Source organism: Lampetra fluviatilis, chromosome 3 (genome assembly GCF_964198595.1).
Source record: "Lampetra fluviatilis chromosome 3, kcLamFluv1.1, whole genome shotgun sequence".
NCBI lineage: Eukaryota > Metazoa > Chordata > Hyperoartia > Petromyzontiformes > Petromyzontidae > Lampetra > Lampetra fluviatilis.
In genome coordinates, this window is record NC_136277.1 from 13,526,280 (window position 1) to 13,549,631 (window position 23,352).

The window sequence follows — 23,352 nt, forward strand, 5'->3', positions numbered from 1 at the left end:
TAAAACTGATGACATCAAGATGTTATGATGCCATGTGACATTACATCCGAGTACTAATCTGTACCTTATGTTCGTCGGTCTCATTTATCTTTCAACTTACAAATCCTTGTGTTTATATCTGTAGCAATGTCATCTCTTATCTAATTTAAATCCCTTTCAGTTCACTAATCTACATTTAAAATTTTGACTTCAAACTTTCGTGACTGCAGGAATTCATATTCTTGGTTCTTTCGGTAAAGTCCCGTAGATAGAAAATTAAGTTAAAAATAAAAGCAAAAAAAAACACGTTTCAATCGCAACACAAGCGGTCTTCATCCGCCTGATGAAGACCGCTTGTGTTGTGATCGTAACGTCGTGATTTTTTGGTTTTATTTTGAATTAAAATATTTCTAATTTTATTTTCTATCTACATGACTTTACCGAAAGAACCAAGATTAGAATCTACATTTTGTCTCCGTGACCATATCTCTGGCCACTCAATAGCTTGGTGGGTCACTTCCAAGAACCATCATGGGCCTCATCTGACCCTCGATGTTACCAGTAACAAAACCCAGGATTACAGAATGACCAGAATGGACAACTTATTTAGACAATTTATATGAAGAGTACATACTGCATCAGGTACATTTTGAAGCGTAACTGAAAGTTAATCAATACAACACCTGTTATAAGTCTAAGTATCCCTATATTTACATATGCTTTTTATAATTCGTGCTGGCCTTTCGCCAGTGGTGGAATTCCCACTTTCCTTCAGTTGAGGTCCAATCAACAGCTTTCGATTTCTGCAGCGAAGGTTGGAAATTCCACATTTTTCTCCCAGGAACAATCCTTAATGAAAACACAACCCCCACCCTATTGATTTTGCTGCACCAAGTGGTGCACATTTTACCCTTCCCAGAAGGAAGATGACGACGATGTTAGTTAAATAATCCTTAGAAATCTCAGTCTTCTCAATGTTTAAAGGGTCCAGTCAGATGCACAGCACAGTTTTGTAAATCTCCATTGTTATGTGTCTTATCCACCACACCGATTACAGGGGTTGGAGTATATCGTGCGGTGGACATACCCACGTGTTATACCGCTGCCCCTCGCAGGCAGTCCGTCAAACAGACGTAACGAGCGTACAGCACTTAGAAGTGCTTGTCCATAACAAACTCGCACTCGAGAGTTTATACCACCTTGACCTGGAATCAAACCAGGTGCCTCCAGATGACGGTACCAATATGCAACCTGTAATATGATGCCTTATGTATGCAAATCATTAAGTTTGCATGTACATGACACGGGAATAAAACAGCAAACAATACAAAATACACAAATATATCATAAAACCATCAGTATACGTGAGAGTTTGGAATGTCTCCCGTGAGAGATTTTCTTAACTTGGCTATGCATAAAGTACACCGCAACAAGTGTTGGATAATAACGATACACAACGTCGTAAATATATTACATCCATTCCAGATATACAACCAAATCAACAGTAAGAGAGTTCCTGGTAACAGAGTAATGTAAAAGATAAGGTAAAGGTGGAGCCCTGCAATTGCTTGCTCACATCACTGCTGGCAGGACCTCCATTAGAGGGAGCTCTAGAGCCCTTCTAGAGCAGTTGTTCACAACCTTTTTTTTGGCTGTTACCCCCCTTGTTGAATTTTGTTTCAACCGAGTAACCCCCTTTCCTGGCCCAACATGGTTGAGAAATGTATGAATAATGAACATATTTTCACCAATTGTCCATTTTGTGAGGTATCCCAACTTGCTATTAACTGCAAGCGAATACAAAAAAATCACCGGACCCTCTGCATGGATGACGCCATTTGTTCGCGCTCGCGGGTTACCCTTTGAAACCCCACATTACTTACGATCAATGAGTTTAGCAAGGTCTTTTATATCATTCCAGGTTATATGAATTTATTTGTATTATTTTATCTTGGCAGATTCATAAATTATTATTCACCAATGACTCGCATGTATGATATAATTTCACACAGTTATAAACACCACACCTGTGACATTGCCACGTACACCCCAGGGGTACGCGTACACCCGGTTGAGAACCACTGCTCTAGGAGGGCATTTGGTCCACATTCACCCTGGTCAGATTCCTTGGAAGAGGTCGGAGTAGCCGCACCTTTTGGAGATTTAAAAAACCTGCTCACTGTTTTACCTGCCACGTTGGGAGATCACAACAAACCCAACCCACAACCTCTAGATTACAAGTTCAATTTGCAAACCATTCCATCACGGCAGCATCATGTATTCTTGCGTCATAAAATGTGGCAGAGGCGCAAAGGATCTACCATCAGGAGACCATTCGCAACCGAGCTCGCCGAATGTCGCTTGACCATCTCCGCTCTGCGTCTGTGGAGTAAGCTTCCTTGCGGTAATACGCAATGAGCGATCGCCTAGTCTTCAAGAGACGGCTGAAGATATATCTGTATGAAAGAGCATTTGGGCGACACTTGGGCTTTGTGCCGTGTGCTCTAGACTTGTGAGTGACTCGCTGCACGAGTTCTACACCGCGCTCTATTAATCGGACAATATTATAGAAGATAGGGTTGTTATAGGTTCACCTTCCATGTTTCATGTGCACATTGATACCATTACACATAATGTTCGTATGAAGTTCCATCCGTTCCTCGACACTGATACAAAAGCAATGAAATTCTGTCCACATCTGACGACTCGGAGGACTTGTGTGTGTGTGTGTAAATAGTGACCACCACTGGAAGTCCATGTATTACTAGATGCTAATTTGGGGGAATACTGCATGTAGTATGTCACTGGGGATCCATACATTCCCGAACATTGATAGAAGATACTGATGTTTGTAGTGGACACTACTGGAAGTCTATACAATTCTGGAGAGCACATAGCACTGCTGTGTGTTGTATACATCACTGGAAGTCCATATGCTCCTGAACATTGATGTAGGACGCTGTTGTGTGGAGTGGATGCGATTGTAGGTCCACATATTCTGGGACACTGTCACAGGGGACTGCTGTGTGTAGTGTACATCACTGGAGGTTCACACATTCCTGGACACTGATACAGGAAACATTGCGGAGTGGGCATCACTGGAGGTCCAAACATTACTCGACATTGATACAGGATATTTTAGTGTGTTGCGGACATCACTGGAGGCCGATACATTCCTGAACATTGATATAGACGACTGATGTGTGTAGCGGGCACTACTGGAGGGCCATGCCATTCCTAGACACTGATACAGGGCACTGCTGTGTTTGTATCATCCACCATCGGAGGGTCCATTCCTGCACAACGATGCAAAGGATTCCTTTGGACACGGGCCACCGCTGTACGTTTGTTCGCACTTTGCCGATCGCTCCGCCTCAGGCTCACATGAGCTGCAGCTTTCCGACGAGCTCCAACACCTTGCTCCTCCTGCAGAGTGCTCGCGGTGCCGGCATGCCATACACGTGCTCGAGGAAGCCATAGACGGGTGCCACCTGCGCCGGGTACTGCACCCCGCACACCCAGAGCAGCTTGAAGAGCTGGTCCAGCGCTCCAACCAGTGTCGACTGCCGCAGCGGCAGCGCTACGCCGGCGCCGCGTGCCACAATCGCGTAGCTCGGACGCCCAGATCCCACCGCCGCCGCCGGCGCCACCGCTCCGACTCCAAGGCCGACGAGGAAGGGCTGAGTCCGTGGAGGAAAGACAGCAGCGTCGTCGAGCAGCGCACTGGCGCTCGTGCCCACCTGTCGATTCGTACGTGGGTATTTTGCCGATTTCAATATTTTAACCCGGATTTATCCCTTCATATGGAACATCTCCTTTACAAGGCAGGTTTCAAGTGACACAAACATGGCAAAGACCTATAGAAACATGTTAAAATATGCATGCAGTATACGTTTATACAATGTCAAATACATTTATACAGCACAGAACAGGTATGTACATTTGTAGTGTAGAACTGAAATAAAGTTTAGTCAGTTGGTTTTCGCAGACACTCGTAATCTAAGTGTGGTCTTCCAGGTCAGGCCATGTGCTGGGGGTTTCTTCTGTCAAGCTTCTGCCACACTCTACTCCTCTACTGCAGGCATCAACATCAACTCCAGAAAATGCCCACATCATTTCGATTTAAAGCTTTCGTGACTGCAGGGATTCATCTTCTTGGTTCTTTCGGTAAAGTCACGTAGAAGGGAAATAATAAAATAATAAAAATAAAACATAATAAAATACAATTCTCACGACGTTTCGGCCACAACGCAAGCAGCCGTCCTCAAGTGAAGAACAGGTCTGTCGAAAAGACAGCGTCACCCGAGGACGGCTGCTTGTGTTGTGGCCGAAACGTCGTGGGAATTGTATTTTATTGTTTTATTTTTATTATTTTATTATTTCCCTTCTACGTGACTTTACCGAAAGAACCAAGGAGATGCCCACATCAGTTCTTCAGGAACTAAGGTAAATCCCCGCAGTATTGTGTGGCGAAAACCTTGACAGAAGATACGCACAACACGTGGCCAAGCTCGGAAGAGCGCACTTGGGCGGATGGAAATATTACAAGCTAACACAGCAGCCAATCCTACATTTTAAGGTGATTCTTTGATTAGAACAATTATTAGTAGAGCTGCACTGCATGATTGACCCGATACCTCGGTAGGCTTTGCCCCTATACCATCTGGGTCATAGCTACTTTCCAGCTTGGTTGGTTCCTCAGCGTGGCGAGATGCAATTTGCATGAACGACGCTATCATAAATTAAACATTGTCATGAGATTAATTCATTCAAAATTCTCACAGAGCAGCGCAGCACCCCCCGCATGTCAGAGAATGGCCCATGGAAAGAGATATTACAGAACCACTCCTGAAATATCTTCATAGTGACCTCTTATCCACAAATTAGTGTGCAGCTTTCTTCCAGGCATCCCCGCTACAGAGAGGAATGTGTGCCGCATGACAACCAAACCGGTATTTAACACTCTCAAGAGATGGATTTTTTGCCAAATGTAACACGATTTTTATCGTTGCGGCCATTGGTGACCGAGCCGAGACCATCAACCTGCTGCTCCTCCGATGAGCACAGTTGGCTACATATGGTGCGAAAGAAGTTCAACGTACATACGTCTATACCCGAGAACCCAGTTTAATCACAGGTGGTTTCGCCAAAACCCCCATTCTATTCCTGGCGTATAACTCACCGGAGCAAAGTCGACGAGGTAAGGAAGCGCACATTTGATGCTGCACTTGGAGCCCTTGGCTGGGCCGGCCATCGTCGGGGGGAGCAGGTGTGTCAAGATTTTGAGCATCGTGAAGCAGACTTCATCTGAATGAGAAGGAATCGTACATGGAGGCAACGATAGCAAAAAGAAAACGGAGTCAGGTGACGTGCACATGTTTACGGGCCCTTGAATGCGGGAAAGGGAGGTGGGGTCGGTGAATCAGGCGTAGATTGTCGTCACATGCTGTGAAACTCTTGACCTATTGGGCTGGTGAGACTGCTGAGTAAAAATCGTTACAGAAAGCGGGTGGGTACCCGTTTGTGGAAGATGTTGAGGGCTATCCCAACCATATGCGGGTTTGCTTCTCCACACACATGAAACACTCATTGCAAAATAATTGGCCAAACATTTTAATATAGTAAATGTACAGCCCTGTATCAGTCCATCGCTGGATGAGGGCCTCTGCATATTATGTGGGTTTGTGGGGATGACCATACTTCACCACACTGGTCAGTGTGATGTTGGTGATGGCAGAGAGTATAGATGTGGGAATATAGAAGCACTGTGAAATCCTCACTTAACGTGTGTTCCTACCTAAAATGCGCTTTTGCTATAACGAGGTTCTTCCATGGGGGTTACACTTTTCACACAGAGTGGAACGCGCCCCCCGTTATGACGCAGTTTCTGAGCAGTCGACAATGAACTACTTTCTTGAGCTGCGCGGCTAAGCTGTATGATGTTGTATGCAGAATGATACAGTACGTGGAATGATACATTATGCGGCATACCCTCATCTCAGTTATTTGCTCTGCCATGGGATAACTGCAGGATTATTTAAAAGTGCAAATGTGATTCAAATTTGCAATTTTTATTTATTCATTCCCGTAGTGTGTATATATATAGTCAATAATTCAGCGCTTAATGCAGCACTTTGCAGGAATGCATCTTCTGTGTTAATAAATTACTGTTTCGTACTACAATAGATTTTTCTGCACTGCTCACTGCTGCCCACCACGCAACCCCGTGCCCTATAACAACCTGCTGTGCATGGTGGTCTCCATTCCAAGCTAGCCTGCTTAGCTTCCGAGATCTTGACAAGATCGGGTGTGTTCCAGGTAATTTAGTTTTTGAGAATTAAATACTCTCGCGGACGCACGTACATTGTAAAGCATGTATGTATGTATGCTGAACTTCTTTTGCACCGTATGTAGCCAATCGTGCTGATTGGAGGTGCAAAGTGTGTCCACCCCTGCACTGTAATAAAGCATCATGTAAATCCACGCCTTTTTTTGCTCTGCACCTCCGATTAGCACGGTTGGCTATGTATGGTGTGAAATAAATTCAAAATACACACGTACATACTCGTTTCTGTTTGCGCCTTCCCTTCGAGGGGACTGCCTTGCAGCCGCGTCTCTCTGTGGCTGATAGAGCGGGGGTGTGTGTGGACCGTGCTCACCGGGGGTAGCTGCCACCTCCACATCCCGGAGGAGGATCTTCACGTCCTCGGACTCGTGAACGGCGAGCCGGCGCAGCTTAGGCACGTACGTGTGCTCCCACCGCTCCACAAAGTTGCGTCCCTTCCCGTATGAGATTTTGTCAAACTCCGCATCGAGCTGGGCGAGGGGGACAATTTTGCGATCTTGAACGCGATGTTCGTCAGCGGGGTCAAAGGTGCCCCCCATTATTGTCGTTGTTGTCATCAATCAAATAATAATTAGGGTCATTATTATTATCTCTAGACTATTGCAATTGTCACTAAACATTGATGGCATTGCCAATACACTCACCCATACAGTCACATGCAGTTACCTACCCAACCACTCACACATGCATCCTACCTACATATTTATACAACCATCCACCCACTTATCCACCTGAATTCTGACCCATCCACCAACCTACCCTCACTCAAATACTCAAATACACACCCATACTTGCCTAATCACTCCATGACCAAATTCATCACATTCTCACGCATAAACACACCCACTCATATACACATTCATTCACACACCACCCTCACCCACCCATTCACACTCACTCATCGCCTCTTTCACTCACACTCACATACAAACCCACGTAATCGCCCAACACTCAATAACCCACGATATCACAATTTCATCTAACATATTTACCCATTCATTCACCTTACTCACTAAATCACCCACTCATTCAAAAACTCATCCAACCACTATCCACACCACCCAGCCACCCACCCACCCACCCACCAACACAACCACCACCCGCAATCTGACTCAACTCACCAGACCGGGAATGGCCACCAGGCGCTGGAAATCTCGCGGGATTTGCTCTGGGTCGCTCGTGGCGTCGCTTGGGTCCAGCAGCAGTGTCCGGCTCCGCTTGACGGCCATTGCCGCCGCCATGCCGCACCCGCCCTCCTCCAGTTTCCGCTTGTGCCTTTTCGAGAATTTTTTCTGGTCGGCGTTCAGCTTGCGCCGCAGATTCCGCAGACGGACTTCTACAAATCCCGTGTGGCCCTGAGGGTCGTAAAAATGTTCCTGTGGCAGACACGGGCGCAAGATTGTTCGATGCGGATCGTGCGTATTTGTTATGCTGTAACGGGGGTGGCCAAACTTCCTCGCTGTACATGCCACATGCAAAAAATCTTCTTATGGCCGAGAGCAGCAATTGCGGGGCCGGTGTGCATCTGTGAAAGCTCCCCAGGAGTAATCATGTTTGGCTCTGTTGCCAGGTGCAAGTGCCCCGGACCACTCCTGCTTCTGCAGATTTTTTCTATTTCAAATGAGGTTACATTGAAAAGTAATACAATTGTATCTCTCTTGAGCCACACTTTAAACTATCCAAGAGCCGCATGCGGCTTTTTGAGCTGTGGTTTGTCCACCCCTGTACTGAAATAATATTAACGACGATTATTGAATCCTAACTCAGTGTCAGACTCATTTTCAGAAGGATGCTGCATGGGGTTGTTTGGTCAATGTCTTTTGCAATAAATGTAATGTTTTCCACTCACATTCTTACCACAAACTTATTCACCCACTTACTTACCACATTGTTACCCACCCACAATACTTACGCACCTACTCACTAATTCAGTCACTTACACAGTTACTTGCCAACACACTCGCTCACAATCGTACGCACAAAATTACTCGATTAGCACGGTTGGCTACATACGGTGAGAAAGAAGTTCAACATACGTACTCACCAACCCACCCTTTCACCAACTTACTCAACCACCAACATAATCGCTCACATTCTCAACCAATAACATATCCACATACTCGGTCACATACCCACTCACTCACTTGCTTGCTTAACTCACTCATCTACCCGAGAATATAACCAGCAGATTAGGTAAATAAACTCACATGGCCAGTGACACTAGAGCCCCCGATGTCCAGTCTCTGGGACGGGAAGATGTCGATTATTTCCTGGGAGATGCTCGTCTTCTCCACGGAACTTGGGTAGCTAGAGGGAGTTGGGGGAGCACAGAAAGACCCATGCGGCGTCATGATAAGCCCCCCCCCCCCCCAAAACCATGCCTCAATGCCTGATACATGCAGTGTAATACTTAACGTATTAAAATTGGTTTTATTACGAAAAAATATTTCCCCTCAACAATCTACAGTAAAACCTTGGATTGCGAGCATAATTCGTTCCGGAAACGTGTTTGTAATCCAAAGCACTCATATATCAAAGCACTCATATCAATTGTGATCACGTGACGCTCGGCAGACAAAGCGTATACACGTACAACTTGTATTGCAAGACCTCGCTCGTGTATCAAATTAATATTTATTCAAAAAATTTGCTCGTCTTGCAAAACACTCGCAGACCAAGTTACTCACAATCCAAGGTTTTACTGTATTCCCAATTCTGCTCTATGCATCATGTCATGGAACTCTCGCCGAGCGGTGTATTGCTTCACTTTCCCACATTCCCTGTGAATGATAAATGTTGTTCGCATTACTTTCAAATCGATTTTTTTTTCAAATTATTATCAGAGATAGCCAAAGTAGGTGAAAAAGCAAACAATTTGACAGTGACTGGACTAAGACCATCAATTCCCAACACTTGAGAATCCGGTTTGATCACGTGCGGCTGAAACTTGTATTCGAGCTCAGGTTTTCATAACACATGTATCAATTTGTACATGTTTGTAATGTACACCTAGACTAACTGAACCAAGGGGACACATAACTAGACGGAATAAACCATTCAAATGATGAAAAGTAGACCTTTAAATTAGATTAAAATGTGTCGATAAATGAGACTAAAATGTGTCAATAAATGACCATGCATTGAATTGAAATTGAATTGCAACAAGCCTAGTAGCTAGCTATGCTTCAAACCATACAATAAACTAATGCGATTTTCTTCTAATAAATTAAACAAATACCGTATCCATCCTGTTCTTCCTGTAAAGTTATGCAGGCCGGACATCGATTCCAAAGACTTTTATCCCACAATTCCATGCTTAAAACAATGCAATGTATTCTTCTTCTTGCGTATGGCTTATGTAGATGCAGAGCAACAACTACAATTTTACATTCAGGTGGTTAAGCCAGATAATCAGGTCAGTAGTAGCGGAGTGGATCGCTGTGATGTCTCCTTCGTATTTGTGGACTGTGCATTGCGTTGTTATATGTTGTACGGTCTGTTCTGGATGACCACAGTCGCACGCTGGAGAGTTTTTAATTTACCTTACTAAGCATGGACTTAAGCCAATGTTAAGGGGAGTTTAACCTCATATGTAATTTGCCCCTTATTGCTGATTATAGTATTTTAGAAATATCGTAATAAAATTCCATATCTGTAATTTTAAAAGTAACATAACCTAATTACTTGACTATGTTTAAAATTACTTCGTTTAAATCAACCTAATGCAAAATCAACTCGGAACATGCCCGATCTTGACAGATCTAAGCAGGCTTGAGCCTGGATAGTACTTGGGATGGTTCACCACTGTGCAAAGCAGGTGACTATAGGCTGTGGGACTATGTTATGGGAAGCACAGTGTGGGGAGGCCCAATCCTGCAGCATAATAACAAAGGGCTATCCACGGATCGTTAAATCAACGCATGCTAGGTTGATTTAAATTCATAAATGACAGCACTATGCTCAGTGTGTACAGAGACATACATTGTCTCTGTAGACACTTATATTAAAACTGGTTCAGAGTTTTGCTTGCAATGAATCAACGCTGCTGAAAATCTTTCGCTTCCAGAAGTCCGTGGGACCTATGGGTTGTGTAAACATTACTTTTATTTAAGTGGAGACAGCTTTATGAGACATATTGTCTACATATCTATATTTGGTAATAATATAGGACTACTGGTGCTGGTCTTTGGTAATCGAATTACACGAACCGGTTACCGCCCAGGACTACACATACACAATACGTGCAAAGATGCACACATACATCTTGCTTTCGCATATATAACCGCACATATATACTGCATAAAGATCACTATATAGCCTTATTAGTTGAGTGGTCGAATGCCGTTAGCGAGTACCTATTAAGGTCATATCGCGTACGTGAAGGCGGTGACCAGTGCCATGCCTTGCTGTCTTTGTCTCTCGAGTGCTAAAGTTTACACACCGCACCAGCTACTTATTTAAAGCAAAGTTCACCTAGGGGAGACCCAGACCAGGTTCAGATTCCACTTGCCACTGATGTCATCCATGGCTGGGCATCGAACGCCTGTCTACAGGTTTGCAGTGCTGTGCACGAACCACTACACCACCACTCCTCACAAACGCACACACACTAACTGCACATTTGCCAAGACAAGGACTTCTTCAGCCTCACGAACCTCACTTAAAAATGGTGTTAGTGAGCAACTATTACGGTTGCCACAGCACACGAGGACACACACACACGTGTAACAAACACAGAAACACAACAGATAGTTTATCCCGAACAATGAGTATATCTACGTAGCAACAGCCTAGCGTATGTCCGTATGTCTAGCTATCTATCTGGCCATCTGCCTTTATGCCTGTCAATCAGTGTGCCTGTGACAGTCTACCTGTTATTTCTATCTATGTGTCTGTGTGTGTGCCTTGTCTGTCTGCTGGATCATCTACCTGTTTATAGGTCTCTATATATACGCCTGCATGCCAATCTACTTGTGTGCCTACCGTTCCTCAGTCTGTTTTTCTCTTCTGCCCGTCTGCCTCTCTGCTTGCCTGCCTGCTAACCTGCCTGTATGTCTGTCTTTCTGCCTGCGTGATTGCCTGCGTGATTGCCTGCATAACTACCTGCATGCCCGCATGTCTGCATACGTGTCTGGTCAATCCTGCCAGCGTTCTTGCCTTTCTCTAACTCTGCCTGCCTGTTTATCTGTCTGTATATCTGTATGCATATGTCCGTCCGTCTGATTGGGAGACAACACCTCACCACACCGCGACACTGTCGAACTGCTCAGGAATACGTACAAGCCGTGCCGTTCGACCAGGTGGGAAACGGCCAATTTGACCAATTCCTTCCTCGAGGACTGCGATAACATGCCTGTGCTCTGGCACGCTTCAAAGAGGTGTGGCGCGCGCCTCTGCAGGAATGCGCGGAGGTTCAGGGGTGCCCGGGTCCCCGCAGCGCTCTGGCAGTTAGCGGCGACCGCCTGCGGAAATAACAGTGTCGCCGTTATCATCACGATCATCATCACTGTCGTTATGATCGTCATCATCATCATCTTCACGACGATTGTCAATCATCGTCATAATCGTCATCATCTTTTAGTGCTGTTGCAACGATTGTTGCGAAGTTGTCATCGCCACCACCATTCTCGCTACCAATTCCAACATGACCCTAGTCTTCATTTCAAATATGTAATATCAGCATTGTCTTCATCACTTGTCCTCTGGACCAAATATCCATTTCTATAGGCCAATTCAATTTGGGAGAAACTACACGTGTAAGGATGCATTGATTCATAAACTAAAATAGATTCTTACGATAACTTTGTATGCAACAAGTCGTGCGTGAAAGAATCAATAATTTTTTTACCATTTTTGAAAGGAGAATTATAGAATCTATTCGTGTCATGATTCGTGACAATTCATCCAAACATTGGAGGGATTAATCGGTACATGACTAGGAGACATCGATTTTGTTAATTGTTCTATTCAAATGTACACATGACTAGGAGACACTCATTGATAGTACTATTAAAATGTACACAAATGGACACATTTGAATGAGGTCAACTCATAATCCGCAGCTCACAAATTCAAATCCGGGGTGGCAGCCACCCTCAGCCCATCATCATCATCCTGCAAGGAGGTTACATTATTGCCATTTTGTGGAAAGTCAATGGTGAGTGTTCTATGTAGAGAAAAGCTACTGCAATGGGAATATGGAATTTCCACAATTAGCTTAGGGCTGTTAATTGAAAAGAGCAGTGCCTCCCACATCACTTATCCTAACAGGGGCAAATTTGGTACAATATTCTTTGGCTTTATAAAGCGTCTAAATGCAACCCTATCTCAACATTCACATCTTGACAAAATAGCCAAAACATTGCTTGGGTGATGTTTTCCCAACTGTATATAATTAATACATGTCTTGTCCTCGGAAAGTTTTAATTCAATTGTTTCTCATCGCATGATCTCATTCGATTAAAATTGTATACTTTTTCATGACAATGTTGTGTTTGTTAGTAGAGTACACCATGATGATATGTGCCCGTTACGATAATCGCTGTGGTATGTTCCGCATGCTTTCACATGCTGTGTTTCGTTCTCATGTGCAACCTGAATTCCTCTCGTTGGCCTCTTTAATGGTGTACGTTTTGGAGGTCTGAAATGCAATGCACCGTCAGCAGTCCTTGATCCATGTCAGCCTTACAAAAAGACTTCCAATCTCAATTTGTTTTCACCTGGTGAAACGAAGACTTATTCTTGAGTAATATAATGATAACAGACTGAGGGTGTAATAACCATCTTGATACATTCCGTCTGCATCACAGTGGACATTAAAGATCCCCTGACATCATTTGCAAGAGGCTATTGCGTGCTGGCGTCAGCATTTTGCCAAATTCGAAAGTTCCACTGCAAACACCTTGAGACTAAGCATATAAATTGTCGCCCACTACTGGCTAATGCCCCAGGTCACTCTTGCAAATGAGACTCACCCTGGTCTCAGAGTTCTCACGTGGTTAAACAAAATAAACTTAGAACTTAAATTCATTATTGTCTCCTTCACTCGCTCAGGAGTCAAAACGTTTTTGTGCACTTTAAATTTAAGATCGCTACACTCCAATGGTCTCCATTGATTGAGTTTATTGTTATTTATCACATGTAATATGTTACAGGTTCGTTTTGATGTTGCAACAATTACGGTCACACTTTTTTTATCTTCCAACTTGCGAAGCAAACAAGAAAACCAAACATGTCAAACTACACAATAAAAATTTGTGAAACGTAGCTTGTGTGTGTCAGTCATCTCAGTCAGTTAACCCATATAACCTGGGAATGTCCCATGAGCTCCTGCCAGTGAGCTTTCGACATGTTACATGGCATCACAGTCCACCTAGGCTGCCATAAGCGTACAAGTGACATCACCGTCACTTAGTGGCAGATGGTCGCTGTGGTTGTTATCGTGTGTCACTCTTAATTGCAATAGTTTGCACAGGGCACTGCGATTCCAACCTGGGTACGATTCCCAGCCACTGAAAACGTCAGTGACAACTGGAATCTCACCCTGGCCTTAGCCACTCCTAAGCTAAATGAGTATTAAATGGTCAGCGGGTAGTGTTGTATATGTGAATATCAGCATTGGGGAGACATAGGTGATTGGTGTAGTGGTGGCCACACCCCCGCCATTTCCCTGTGTGCCATGCTGGCCTTAATAGGTGCTCCCGAGTGTAACACGTAGGCTTTCGTGATCAATATTATCCATAAGAGGTTTTTTGGGTTAGATCGCGTAAATAAAAATGTGTCGTTAACCCAACCGATAATGGATATCCATTGTAATTTATATGCAGACATTAAACCCCCCTGGCATTCGCACCTGATTGGCTCACAGGTGACGACATCACATTTATCCCTCTATTTATGAACAAAACAGAAGCATTTCTCCAAATCTGTCTGTCGCCTGATGATGCTGGTTGTAATTACTGGCGAAACGTCGTACTCAAATCGTAAATGTTGTGGGGTTTGTCTCCAACACACCGGTGTGCTGCACTAGTAACGAATTGGCACGTTTTGCTTACGTGACAAACCTTACTAGTTGGCTGTCGGGTGGTGGCGGGTTTATTGACACATTTATATTTACGAAATCTAATCCAAAAAAACCTCTATTAAGGTGCTCCCTAATCTGCACTTAAGCTCTAAATGGCTCAATAGGGAAGCTTTGTGTTCAAAGCTTCACCCGCCATTTGCGTTAACAAATGCAGACAAACGCGACCTCATTATAACCCAAATAGCATCAAATAAAAAAAGGAAATTGGTTGGTCAAATTTCACAAAGGTATTCATGGAGTTAACCAACATCAACATTAAAAAATAACTCTTGATTTTACAATGGGAAGGGTTTCAAGGTCAAATCACACTTAACAGTCAGCTCAGCCCCCAGAGGGCACAATCTCCAGAACTACCAATCCTACTTGCATATACGCGTGTCCTCTGTTGTGACTGTAAAAATAGGTTCAATAAAGTCAACTCAACCCATCATAATTTATCCTCGAATAAACATCACCATCATAATCGTCATTGTCACCATCACTACCACCGGCAGCTGGACGCATGATACATGAAATGGATCGTACATGCAAGAATCCATTTTTTTTTAATTCATACACCTTTGCACGTAATGGGTTCACGTTAGCTCTGCTGCCGCTAGTGGCCAATACATCTCACCGCAAAATAAAAAAAAAATGAAGTGAATATTGGATAAATATGGCAAACCACGAATCACATCCAGGACTTAATTTCTGACCAAAAATGGACGTGACTAGCAATCACAGCTATTGCAAGAGGTATACTGGATGTGGTGTGCCGGGTATGCAAATATATTCCGGGTCACGGACCCGGACAGGCCCAACTGAAATTAAAGCCATGCGTATATCATGAAAGAAGCACAATCACACGCTGCTGTGGGTACAGGGTAATGGCATCACTGCAACTCAAACATACGAACGGCAGTCCCTGTCATACAAACCATAGAAATCAGTCCCAGTAGTTTCGTGACCGTACCCGAATGGCATTCTGCCAAATGGACCATAGGAATGGTCGTGCAGAGATTCGAACTAATTAGATAACCAAGGAACAAGCCCACATGCGAGCCGACAAAAGGGGCCCCGGCAACCCTACCCCTCGGGCTTCTTGTCCCCGCACGAGTACCTGGGCAGCACAACCAAGTTCTGCCGCCCACACACCTGGTAACGGTGCGAGCCTTGCTCTGCGAGGGCTGGGCCGGCTGCGACGTTAGCGATGGTGGCGGCGGCAGCGGCGGCGGCAGCAGCAGCGTCAAATGGACGCGAGCGTTCCCTCGACGGATCCATCGGCCTGGGCCTGATGGGCCTGTACTTGGGCACAGAGGCCACGGGCGTCCGGTAGTTTGTGGAAGCTGGCGCTGACGTTGATGTGTGCGTTGGCACGGGCGCGCAACGTTTGGCGATCGGACGCAGAGCGGTGTTGCTGCGAGGAGAGAAGGGTCCCGATGTCGTTGACGATGATGCTGGGGCGGAGGAGGTAAAGGAGGAGGAGGTGGTGGCGGATGAGGAGGCAATGGTGGTGGTTGTGGCGGTGGTGATGGTGGCTTTGGAGCGGCGTCGTGGTGGGGCTGATCGGCGGGCACGGGGATAGCGGCCCGAGAGGTTGGTGAGCGTCTGGCAGGCAGAGTCCTGCAGCGAGGTGACGTCCTTGATGATGAAGCCCGCCGAGGAGGAGCTTTGGCCTGGAGGTGGAGAAAGTGGAGATGACGACGGAGGTGACGGAGGAGTTTAAGGAGGTAGAAGAGGAGATGATGGATGGAAGAAGTGGAGAATGAAGAGGAGTTGATAGTGGAGGTGGAGGAGGACCAGGTGGTATCATTCAAGGTATTTTTTATTGATATCAAATTAACTTAAATGCTCCATTTAAATACCTTGATTATTAAATTCAATACCATCCTGTCAGTTGGTCCATGCTTTGCTCTGGCACCGATTGTTAAGAGTAGGTGTAAAGGAGCCTTTTTGTGGGAAGTCAACAGTGGACGTCGCATGAAGCAATTGATGCCCAACATAGGAATGTGGAATTTTCACTGCTGGCACTAGACCGGCTCATTTGAGCAGGGAGACAAGTTTGACGATGACAACTACGCGAGCCATGCTTGCCGCACGAGACGCTGAACCTCAATTGACCCTCGGGAGGTTAACCGAGCCAGGTTCCAGGGCCATGCTGTGCCACCTCGGCACAGCTCCAGGAGGCCCCTGATTGATTTTCCACTGCAGAAGCCAGCCATGCCCCTGACTGATGTCACATAAACTTTGTACTGGTCGTTTTGATTGTATTGTTTGTTGTTATAACTTTCTAACCAGCTCCTACCAGACATCTGTGAAAAAGAGCTTCATAGCTCATCGGATTTCTCCAGGATAAATAAAGATTCTGATTCACATGCACTGTTGCAGCTCAGATGTGCCAGTGGAAAAGAGGTGTTAAAGGACAATTGAACTGCACGAGTGCACAGCCATCATACCATTAGATGGGTCCATTTGCAGTGTGCGCTCTCTGTAAATCAAGTCACCATCGTCCACAGCCTCTTCCACCTCGTCTGGAAATGCACACTCAAAGTCAGGACACCTGTGTTGACTTCCACAGTGCAATGGCTATAGGTCCACCCTTGCAATATACACGGTATCTGTGCAGGCACACGGAACACCTCACCGTGATCGCAAGTCTCCATTTTAATGATGTGTCCCGACCATTCCAAGCCGGTGAAGTCCACGTTCGGTATCAGATTCTCCCCCGTCTCATCTGCCGAAAGACACATTCAATTACAAGTTTTACAATATCTGTGCCTTTGGTAGGAGTCTCTTGATTTAAATAGGGGTCCCTCTCTCTCTCGGGCAGTGTTTCTCAAGTTCAGTCCTTGCGACCCCGACTGGTACAAAGAACAAAAAACTGAATACATTTGTCAATAACACTGTGGCCTTAAATAGAAAAGTTTATAATAGGCGACGTTTTGGGAAATAGCCCTTCATAGCATGCCCTTGATTACCAACCATCAGGTACAATGCAGTGTGCAGTAGATCAATGTGCACAATAATATACATATGCGAGTTTGGCACATTCTATGATGTGACAGCTTGGTGAAGAAAGGACTGCAAGGATGTAGGGGACAAAAAAGGCAGAAAAAAATGCTGATTTGACAACTGGAAAGGGTCTATAAAGTGAAATGAAGAACGCTCAAAGATAAAATGGGATTGAGGGAATTTCTGCAAAAGATATGCGATTTAGCAAAGGACTAAAGTGGGAGAGAACAGAAATACTGGTAACCACAAAAAGGATGGGTAACGAGAATTGAAGTTGAGAAACACCGCTCTAGGTTGAATAGAGGGTCTATTCTCAGTTTCAGTCAGGATCTCTCCCGCTTACGTCACTCTTTTTGGTTTCAGTAAGAGTGTAATTTAAGTGGGGGTCTATCTCGTGGTTCAACAAGGACCTTCCTAGGTCCATTCTAGGATCTTTCTTGGCACTACAGTGGCGAGATGTTAACTCCCTTGCCTGGTATGCAGGACGTCGTGCATTCGATCCCTGGAGAAAAGTCACGTGTACGAGGGGGAAGCAATCTATCCCGTACAGATGGAACTGATGGAGTCCATATTTTTGCTGTATGCCATCTCCTGGCGAGCCAGGATATGGCACCTCCACACCCCCACAGGAAGTGTCACAAGATTAGTTCGATCCACCAACCCTGTCTCCACTGTGCTGGATTACAGGAATGCATAGCCACCACCGTTTCAGTGTGTTCTGAAAACCTACACGTATATTACGATGGGTGAGGACTTCAATACATTAAATGAGAAAAGTACAAACTCACTGTAAGGTGGGGGTTCACACTCGCTCGCTTCCAGCAACTCCGTTGCCGCGCTGCACGCCGTCACGTCATCCTGGTGTTGAACTTCCTCCCCAGGTGGACTCGAGGGCTCAACATATGTACCGGCGCCATCCATGGCCCCCAGCCTCTGCACGGACAACAACAGCTCCCGGCTCAAGCCGCTGAACAGCGCGAGCAGCACGTCCACCAAGCCTCCCAGGGTCACGTCGCCAGGGGAGGATGCAGCGGCGGCGTCGTCCCAGCGCGGTGTCCCATCGTGGTGCTCGGCATCCTGCAGGGCCTTCACCACCTGCCGCAGCACGGCGTAGAAACCGAAGGGCAGGCGGTCGCGCGCTGTGGCCAGCAGCTCGGCCCGCACGAGGCCGTCCCCGACGCAGGCACGCAGGACCCCGTAGTCCCGGATGCCCAGCTCCGAGTCCATGGCCCTGGCCACCTCCGCGTTCACGCCCTGTGCCTCCAGCCATGCCGGGAAGTCCCCGCTTGGCTCCAGCACCGGGGTGGCCACTGCACACGCCATCCTGATGGGGTGTGGAGGAAAATCCGATAATAAAACATAGCCATCGATTTGAGTGTTATTGGATTTATTTTAAGTAACAAACCAGGTCAGCTTTCAAACATTGCTATATCGCGTTTGCATGCTCTCCTTTCATACATGTGGTTTTCTCCACTCACTATAGTTTTCTACACACACCAAACAAAACTAGGATCATTCAAAATAGGTTCAGCAGTGGAGCAGTGGTTAGGCGATCTGCACTGTGTACCCAGCCACCCTAGTCGATACCCTGCCATGGCTAATATCAGTGGGGAGTGATATCCGAACCGGCTTTGCGGCCCCACTTTCGCCAAGCCACATTGATCAACATATGGTTGTATTCGGTTATGTTATTCTAAACAACAATTTTACTTGACCAGTGTAGACTGACAAAAGCTGAGGTTTATCACTATAGTATTGCTGTTAAATTATTATCACCCCACATCATACATGTATATGTATGTTCAACTTCTGTCGCAACGCACGTAGCCAGCCGCACTAATCGGAGGTTAAATCGGCACTCCTTTTGAATTGTACTCTGCTTCTCGTTTGCCAATGAGAGTGAAACTGATCCTATCCGCCCTCCTACCAACTGCCCTTCAAATTATATGCACCCCTGACTCAATACGCATTTGTTTGTGGATATGAGGAAACAGGACAATCATTTGATTATCCGCGTGAAGGCAAAAAAATGCAAGAATAATCACTGGCAACAGGATACACCAGCAGTAGCTGCAATAAGTAGTGTGGATATTTGTGTATGCATCCTTCTGGAAAATGAATAATATTGTGTGAATCTAATAACATACCTGTCAACCCCTTATCAGTGCCTACCAAATCAGACCGTATTGGTCACCCACTTACCCCATGCCCATATAAATCTCAACGTTCATCCTACAAAGTCCCATGCCAAAGAAGAAACACAAATATACAACACGTGTTTTTTTTGCCCGTATTGAAACGGCCGTACGCCATATCGACCTGAAAACTCAATTTCCCTGTACTGTACAAGAATACGGGTAACCCATATGAGTTGACATGTATGTAATCGATGAGAATAGGTTTTCCCCTTTTTTTCTGGCAACAAAACAGGTGTTAAGATGTTAAAACACCAAACTGAAACCTTTTACAAGGAATCATATCTGCATTAGCCACAATACTTGTGGTCAGAATGCAAACACAAAACATACTCTGATAATATATGCATTGTCTTTGAAACTGATTGGTCCACACCAGAGACAGCTTTCTTTGGAGTCTAGTCTCAAAAGGTGTTAGACCAGAGGACCCCAAAAGGCGTACAGTACAAAGACAATCACTATCAGAGTAATGAGAGCTCGCTCGGGGTGAGCAGGAGGTCCCATGATGTATGTAATCACCATCAGCAACGGAATTCTGACGGTGCCAAGCTGTTATCAGCACACTTTTAAAACACACCCCGCAAGTTGTAATCAGTTGTGATGATAGACGGTGAGGTCTGCAACAAGAGTAGTTCAATAGACAGCTAGACAGCCGGACAGACGAACACGGACTGACGAACAGACAGGGCAGACCGAATGACTGAATCAGAATCTTTATTTGTCCTGGGAGGCATCCGGATGAGCTATAAAGCCATTTTTCACAGACGTCTCGGTAGACGGACCTGACAAACAGACGAGCCCAGACGGACCTACATGACGAAACGACAGACATGACGGGAAACAACGAACAGACGTATCACACAGACATGACACAAAAACATGTGAGAAACTTTGGAAGATTAACGACCGCAGTGGAGGCAGGGAGACAGCACGACTGACTTGACTTTGAAATGAGAGGCACACCAGCGGAGCTCGTCAATAAGCCGCAGAGCTGATTAGCAATGCTGCTGCCGTGTACATGTACGACCATCAGCACCAGCCATGATCAATCCACTGCTGCAGTACAGAAAGGGCCTCGTCCCTCCCCGAGCACGTCACCATGAAGGAAAAGGCCTTGCGATCAAAACGGCACCGTGTGCGATTTCATAATCTTACATTTTTATTGCCCAAGTCGCCTATAGGTTTAACGTCTTCGACCGAACGCAATTGGACACGGGCTGACCCACGGACGCAATCACGAAAGCGATATCCATCTCACAAGGCCCCCCCAACTACCCACGGGGCTGATTTAAAACCCATTAATTCGTGGTTGTTTTAAAAAAAAAAATGTGTGTAAGGTGTCGTGGGGGTAAGGGGGAGGTCGGGGTGGAGGGGGTATTGTTAGTTACAACATCGAAGCATCGTAGAGATGTGGCCATCCGCTTCATCCAGCAGTGGATGGACCCATAGCGAACGATTATGATCATGGGAGACTGCGCGAGAGGGTTGTTGTTGTTGCTGCAATAACGCCGCGATTAAGACTTTTTTAACCCCCAAACATCGAGGCGGATCCCATTAACAATCTTACCTATGGGTAGGTGAAGGACCTTGGAGAGCCGATACAGCTGTGCCTGCCACGATAACTCTGGGATTGAAAAAAAACCCACAAATTAAATGGGTGAGTGGGTGGGTCGATGGGAGTGGAAACCACCAACCCGTCGCCTCGCCACCACCACCACCGCCGCCGCCGCCACCACCGCCACCACCAACAGCTGACGATTCTTCCCGAGAAAGGAAGAAACTCTCCACACCACCACCCCCCTCACCTCCACGGCGTCCTCCCTCACGGTGTCGTTTCGAGTCGCCCGGTGGCTGCAACAGAATGAGGCTCGGGTCGACCCCCCTCCTGGTCGGGTCAGGGGTCGCGGTGATGCTGACACCCGCAGTCTCTTCCTCCTCCCTCCTACTATTGAATTGGATACCAAGGGACCGTGGCAATTTACTTAAAAAAAAGAATATGAACCACGCCACCCACGCCACCGCAACAGTGTTTTACTGTAGGGGGCCGTCCATAAATGACGTCACGCAATTTTTGACCCCCCCCCCCTTTCGTCACACGGCGTCACAAAAAGTCAGACCTCCCCCCTCTCAAATATGACGTCACAATGTTCTGCCCCCCCCCAAAAAACAACATGCTTCAAATCGTATTCTTGGTTCTTTCGGTAAAGTCACGTAGAAGGGAAATAAAATAATAATAATAATAATACACATTTATTGTATTATTTCCCTTCTACGTGACTTTACTCGAAAGAACAAAGAATATGAATTCCTGCAGTCACGAAAGCTTTAAATCAAAATGCTTCAAATCGCTTTAAACTCTTGTTATTGTAGTGCGTATTTAATGTGGCGCTGTACTCTTATGGTGTACGAGAAAACATTTATTAAAAGTCTATTTAATTAAGTAGAACGTGAAGTCTATATCTTTTTTAAAGTTGCGAATTTTGATGTGACGTCACATTTCTCAAACCCCCCCCCCCCCTTCGTCACACATCGTCACAAATGTCTGACCCCCCCCCCCCCAGGTGCGTGACGTCATTTATGGACGGCCCCTAGGGGGTGACCTTTGAATATCGCGGGTGCGTCGTTCGCGGTTTCGAGCCATCGACTATCGCGACCAATCTGCCCATGGATCGTGACGATGATGATGACCTAAACCCACTAATTTAGACAAGACTTAAGCGGCACTTCCCATGAAAGTAACCCCGCGATATTCAAGGGTCTCTTGTAATTGTTTTTTGCTGCAACGTTGGCGGTGTCGCGCATAAAAAATATCAACAAATTAAAAAAATCACCACATTCTGCCTTCACCACATTCTGCCTTAATTCGAGACCCAAATAACCATCGCACAGCTCCTGGCTTTGACATTCCTCCTCGAAGATGCTCGTGTAACCATCAATCAAGTTCAAGTTAATTTATTAGGTATAGCCCTGTGAGCCATTCGGCTCTTGAATCGGATGCAACCGCAACAAACAAAAAACTAAAACATGAATAAGAAAACATCTTAATGTGACTATGTGCAAACAGAAAAGCCAAGAAAAGACAGCAAAATATTGCAGAAAAAGCACCGTACACCAACACTGTGTGCAAAAATCCCAGATCATCAGCAGGCAGATGCTCACATCCCAAAAGCTGTCAACCCATACGGTTTACCCGTATTCTTGTAACAGGTACATTACATTTTCACGTCCATACAGCCGTTTCAATACGGGCAAAAAACACATTCCTGCGAAGGGAGCTGGTAGGAACGTTGGGTTGCTCGGTCAATGGCCAGGGTCAACGGCGGCGTGGTGTATTCCGCAAATATGCCCGACTGTGAGGGCGGGCACAAGCCGGCGTGAGTAGGTTAAACGTTGAGTTTTATAAGGGCACCACGGGGTGACCAGCCCCTCCCCACCCAGCCCCACCCCTCCCACCCTCCCCACCCAGCCCCTCCCCACCCTCCCCTCCCCACCCAGCCCCTCCCTGCACTACGGACGGACACAATAATCCCATGTGGGCTGGTGTAACCAGGAGGTTCCTACCAGTAAAAGTATTGTCTATTTGTTTGAGTTTCTCTCTTGTGATGGGACAGGACTGCCTCATAGGAGCCACCCAATATTGGAGAGCAGTGGGTTTTTTTTATTGGCATGACCTAAATAATCTTTATTTTAAACTACGAAACTGTTTTTATTTTACCGGGTAAGACCCACTGAGCCATAAAGCACTTTTTCAGAAGCGA

General features: G+C 45.8%; 1 protein-coding gene across 5 annotated transcripts; it reads right to left on the reverse strand.

Moving 5' to 3' along the window:
* Positions 1-13: 13 nt before the first annotated feature.
* LOC144952493 (uncharacterized) lies at positions 14-21,527 on the reverse strand. 5 transcript variants are annotated; one of them, XM_078882954.1, is made up of 12 exons: positions 21,400-21,439; positions 21,162-21,218; positions 18,188-18,723; positions 17,032-17,121; positions 16,844-16,918; positions 15,543-16,063; positions 11,606-11,787; positions 8,533-8,632; positions 7,447-7,701; positions 6,639-6,795; positions 5,162-5,286; positions 14-3,719 (listed from the first exon to the last, which is right to left on the reverse strand). In XM_078882954.1, the coding sequence occupies exons 3-12, from the start codon at positions 18,720-18,722 to the stop codon at positions 3,360-3,362; spliced, it is 2,400 nt and encodes a 799-aa protein (XP_078739080.1). In that variant the 5' UTR covers position 18,723; positions 21,162-21,218; positions 21,400-21,439; the 3' UTR covers positions 14-3,359. The 5 variants fall into 5 exon arrangements, with proteins under 5 accessions (XP_078739080.1, XP_078739086.1, XP_078739067.1 ...); XM_078882960.1 differs by lacking the exon at positions 21,162-21,218 and having other exon boundaries at positions 7,447-7,680; positions 21,400-21,527; XM_078882941.1 differs by lacking the exon at positions 21,162-21,218 and having other exon boundaries at positions 21,400-21,527.
* Positions 21,528-23,352: the final 1,825 nt, after the last annotated feature.

What these genes read in the sequence shown, in the direction of transcription:
- LOC144952493 (XM_078882941.1), bottom strand. Translation starts at nt 18,722, where the DNA reads ATGGCGTGTGCAGTGGCCACCCCGGTGCTGGAGCCAAGCGGGGACTTC. An exon ending in AATGGAGACTTGCGATCACG is followed by an intron (nt 16,919 to 17,031) that starts GTGAGGTGTTCC and finishes GTGCATTTCCAG; the next exon opens with ACGAGGTGGAAGAGGCTGTG. An exon ending in AAGGCTCGCACCGTTACCAG is followed by an intron (nt 11,788 to 15,542) that starts GTGTGTGGGCGG and finishes TTATTTCCGCAG; the next exon opens with GCGGTCGCCGCTAACTGCCA.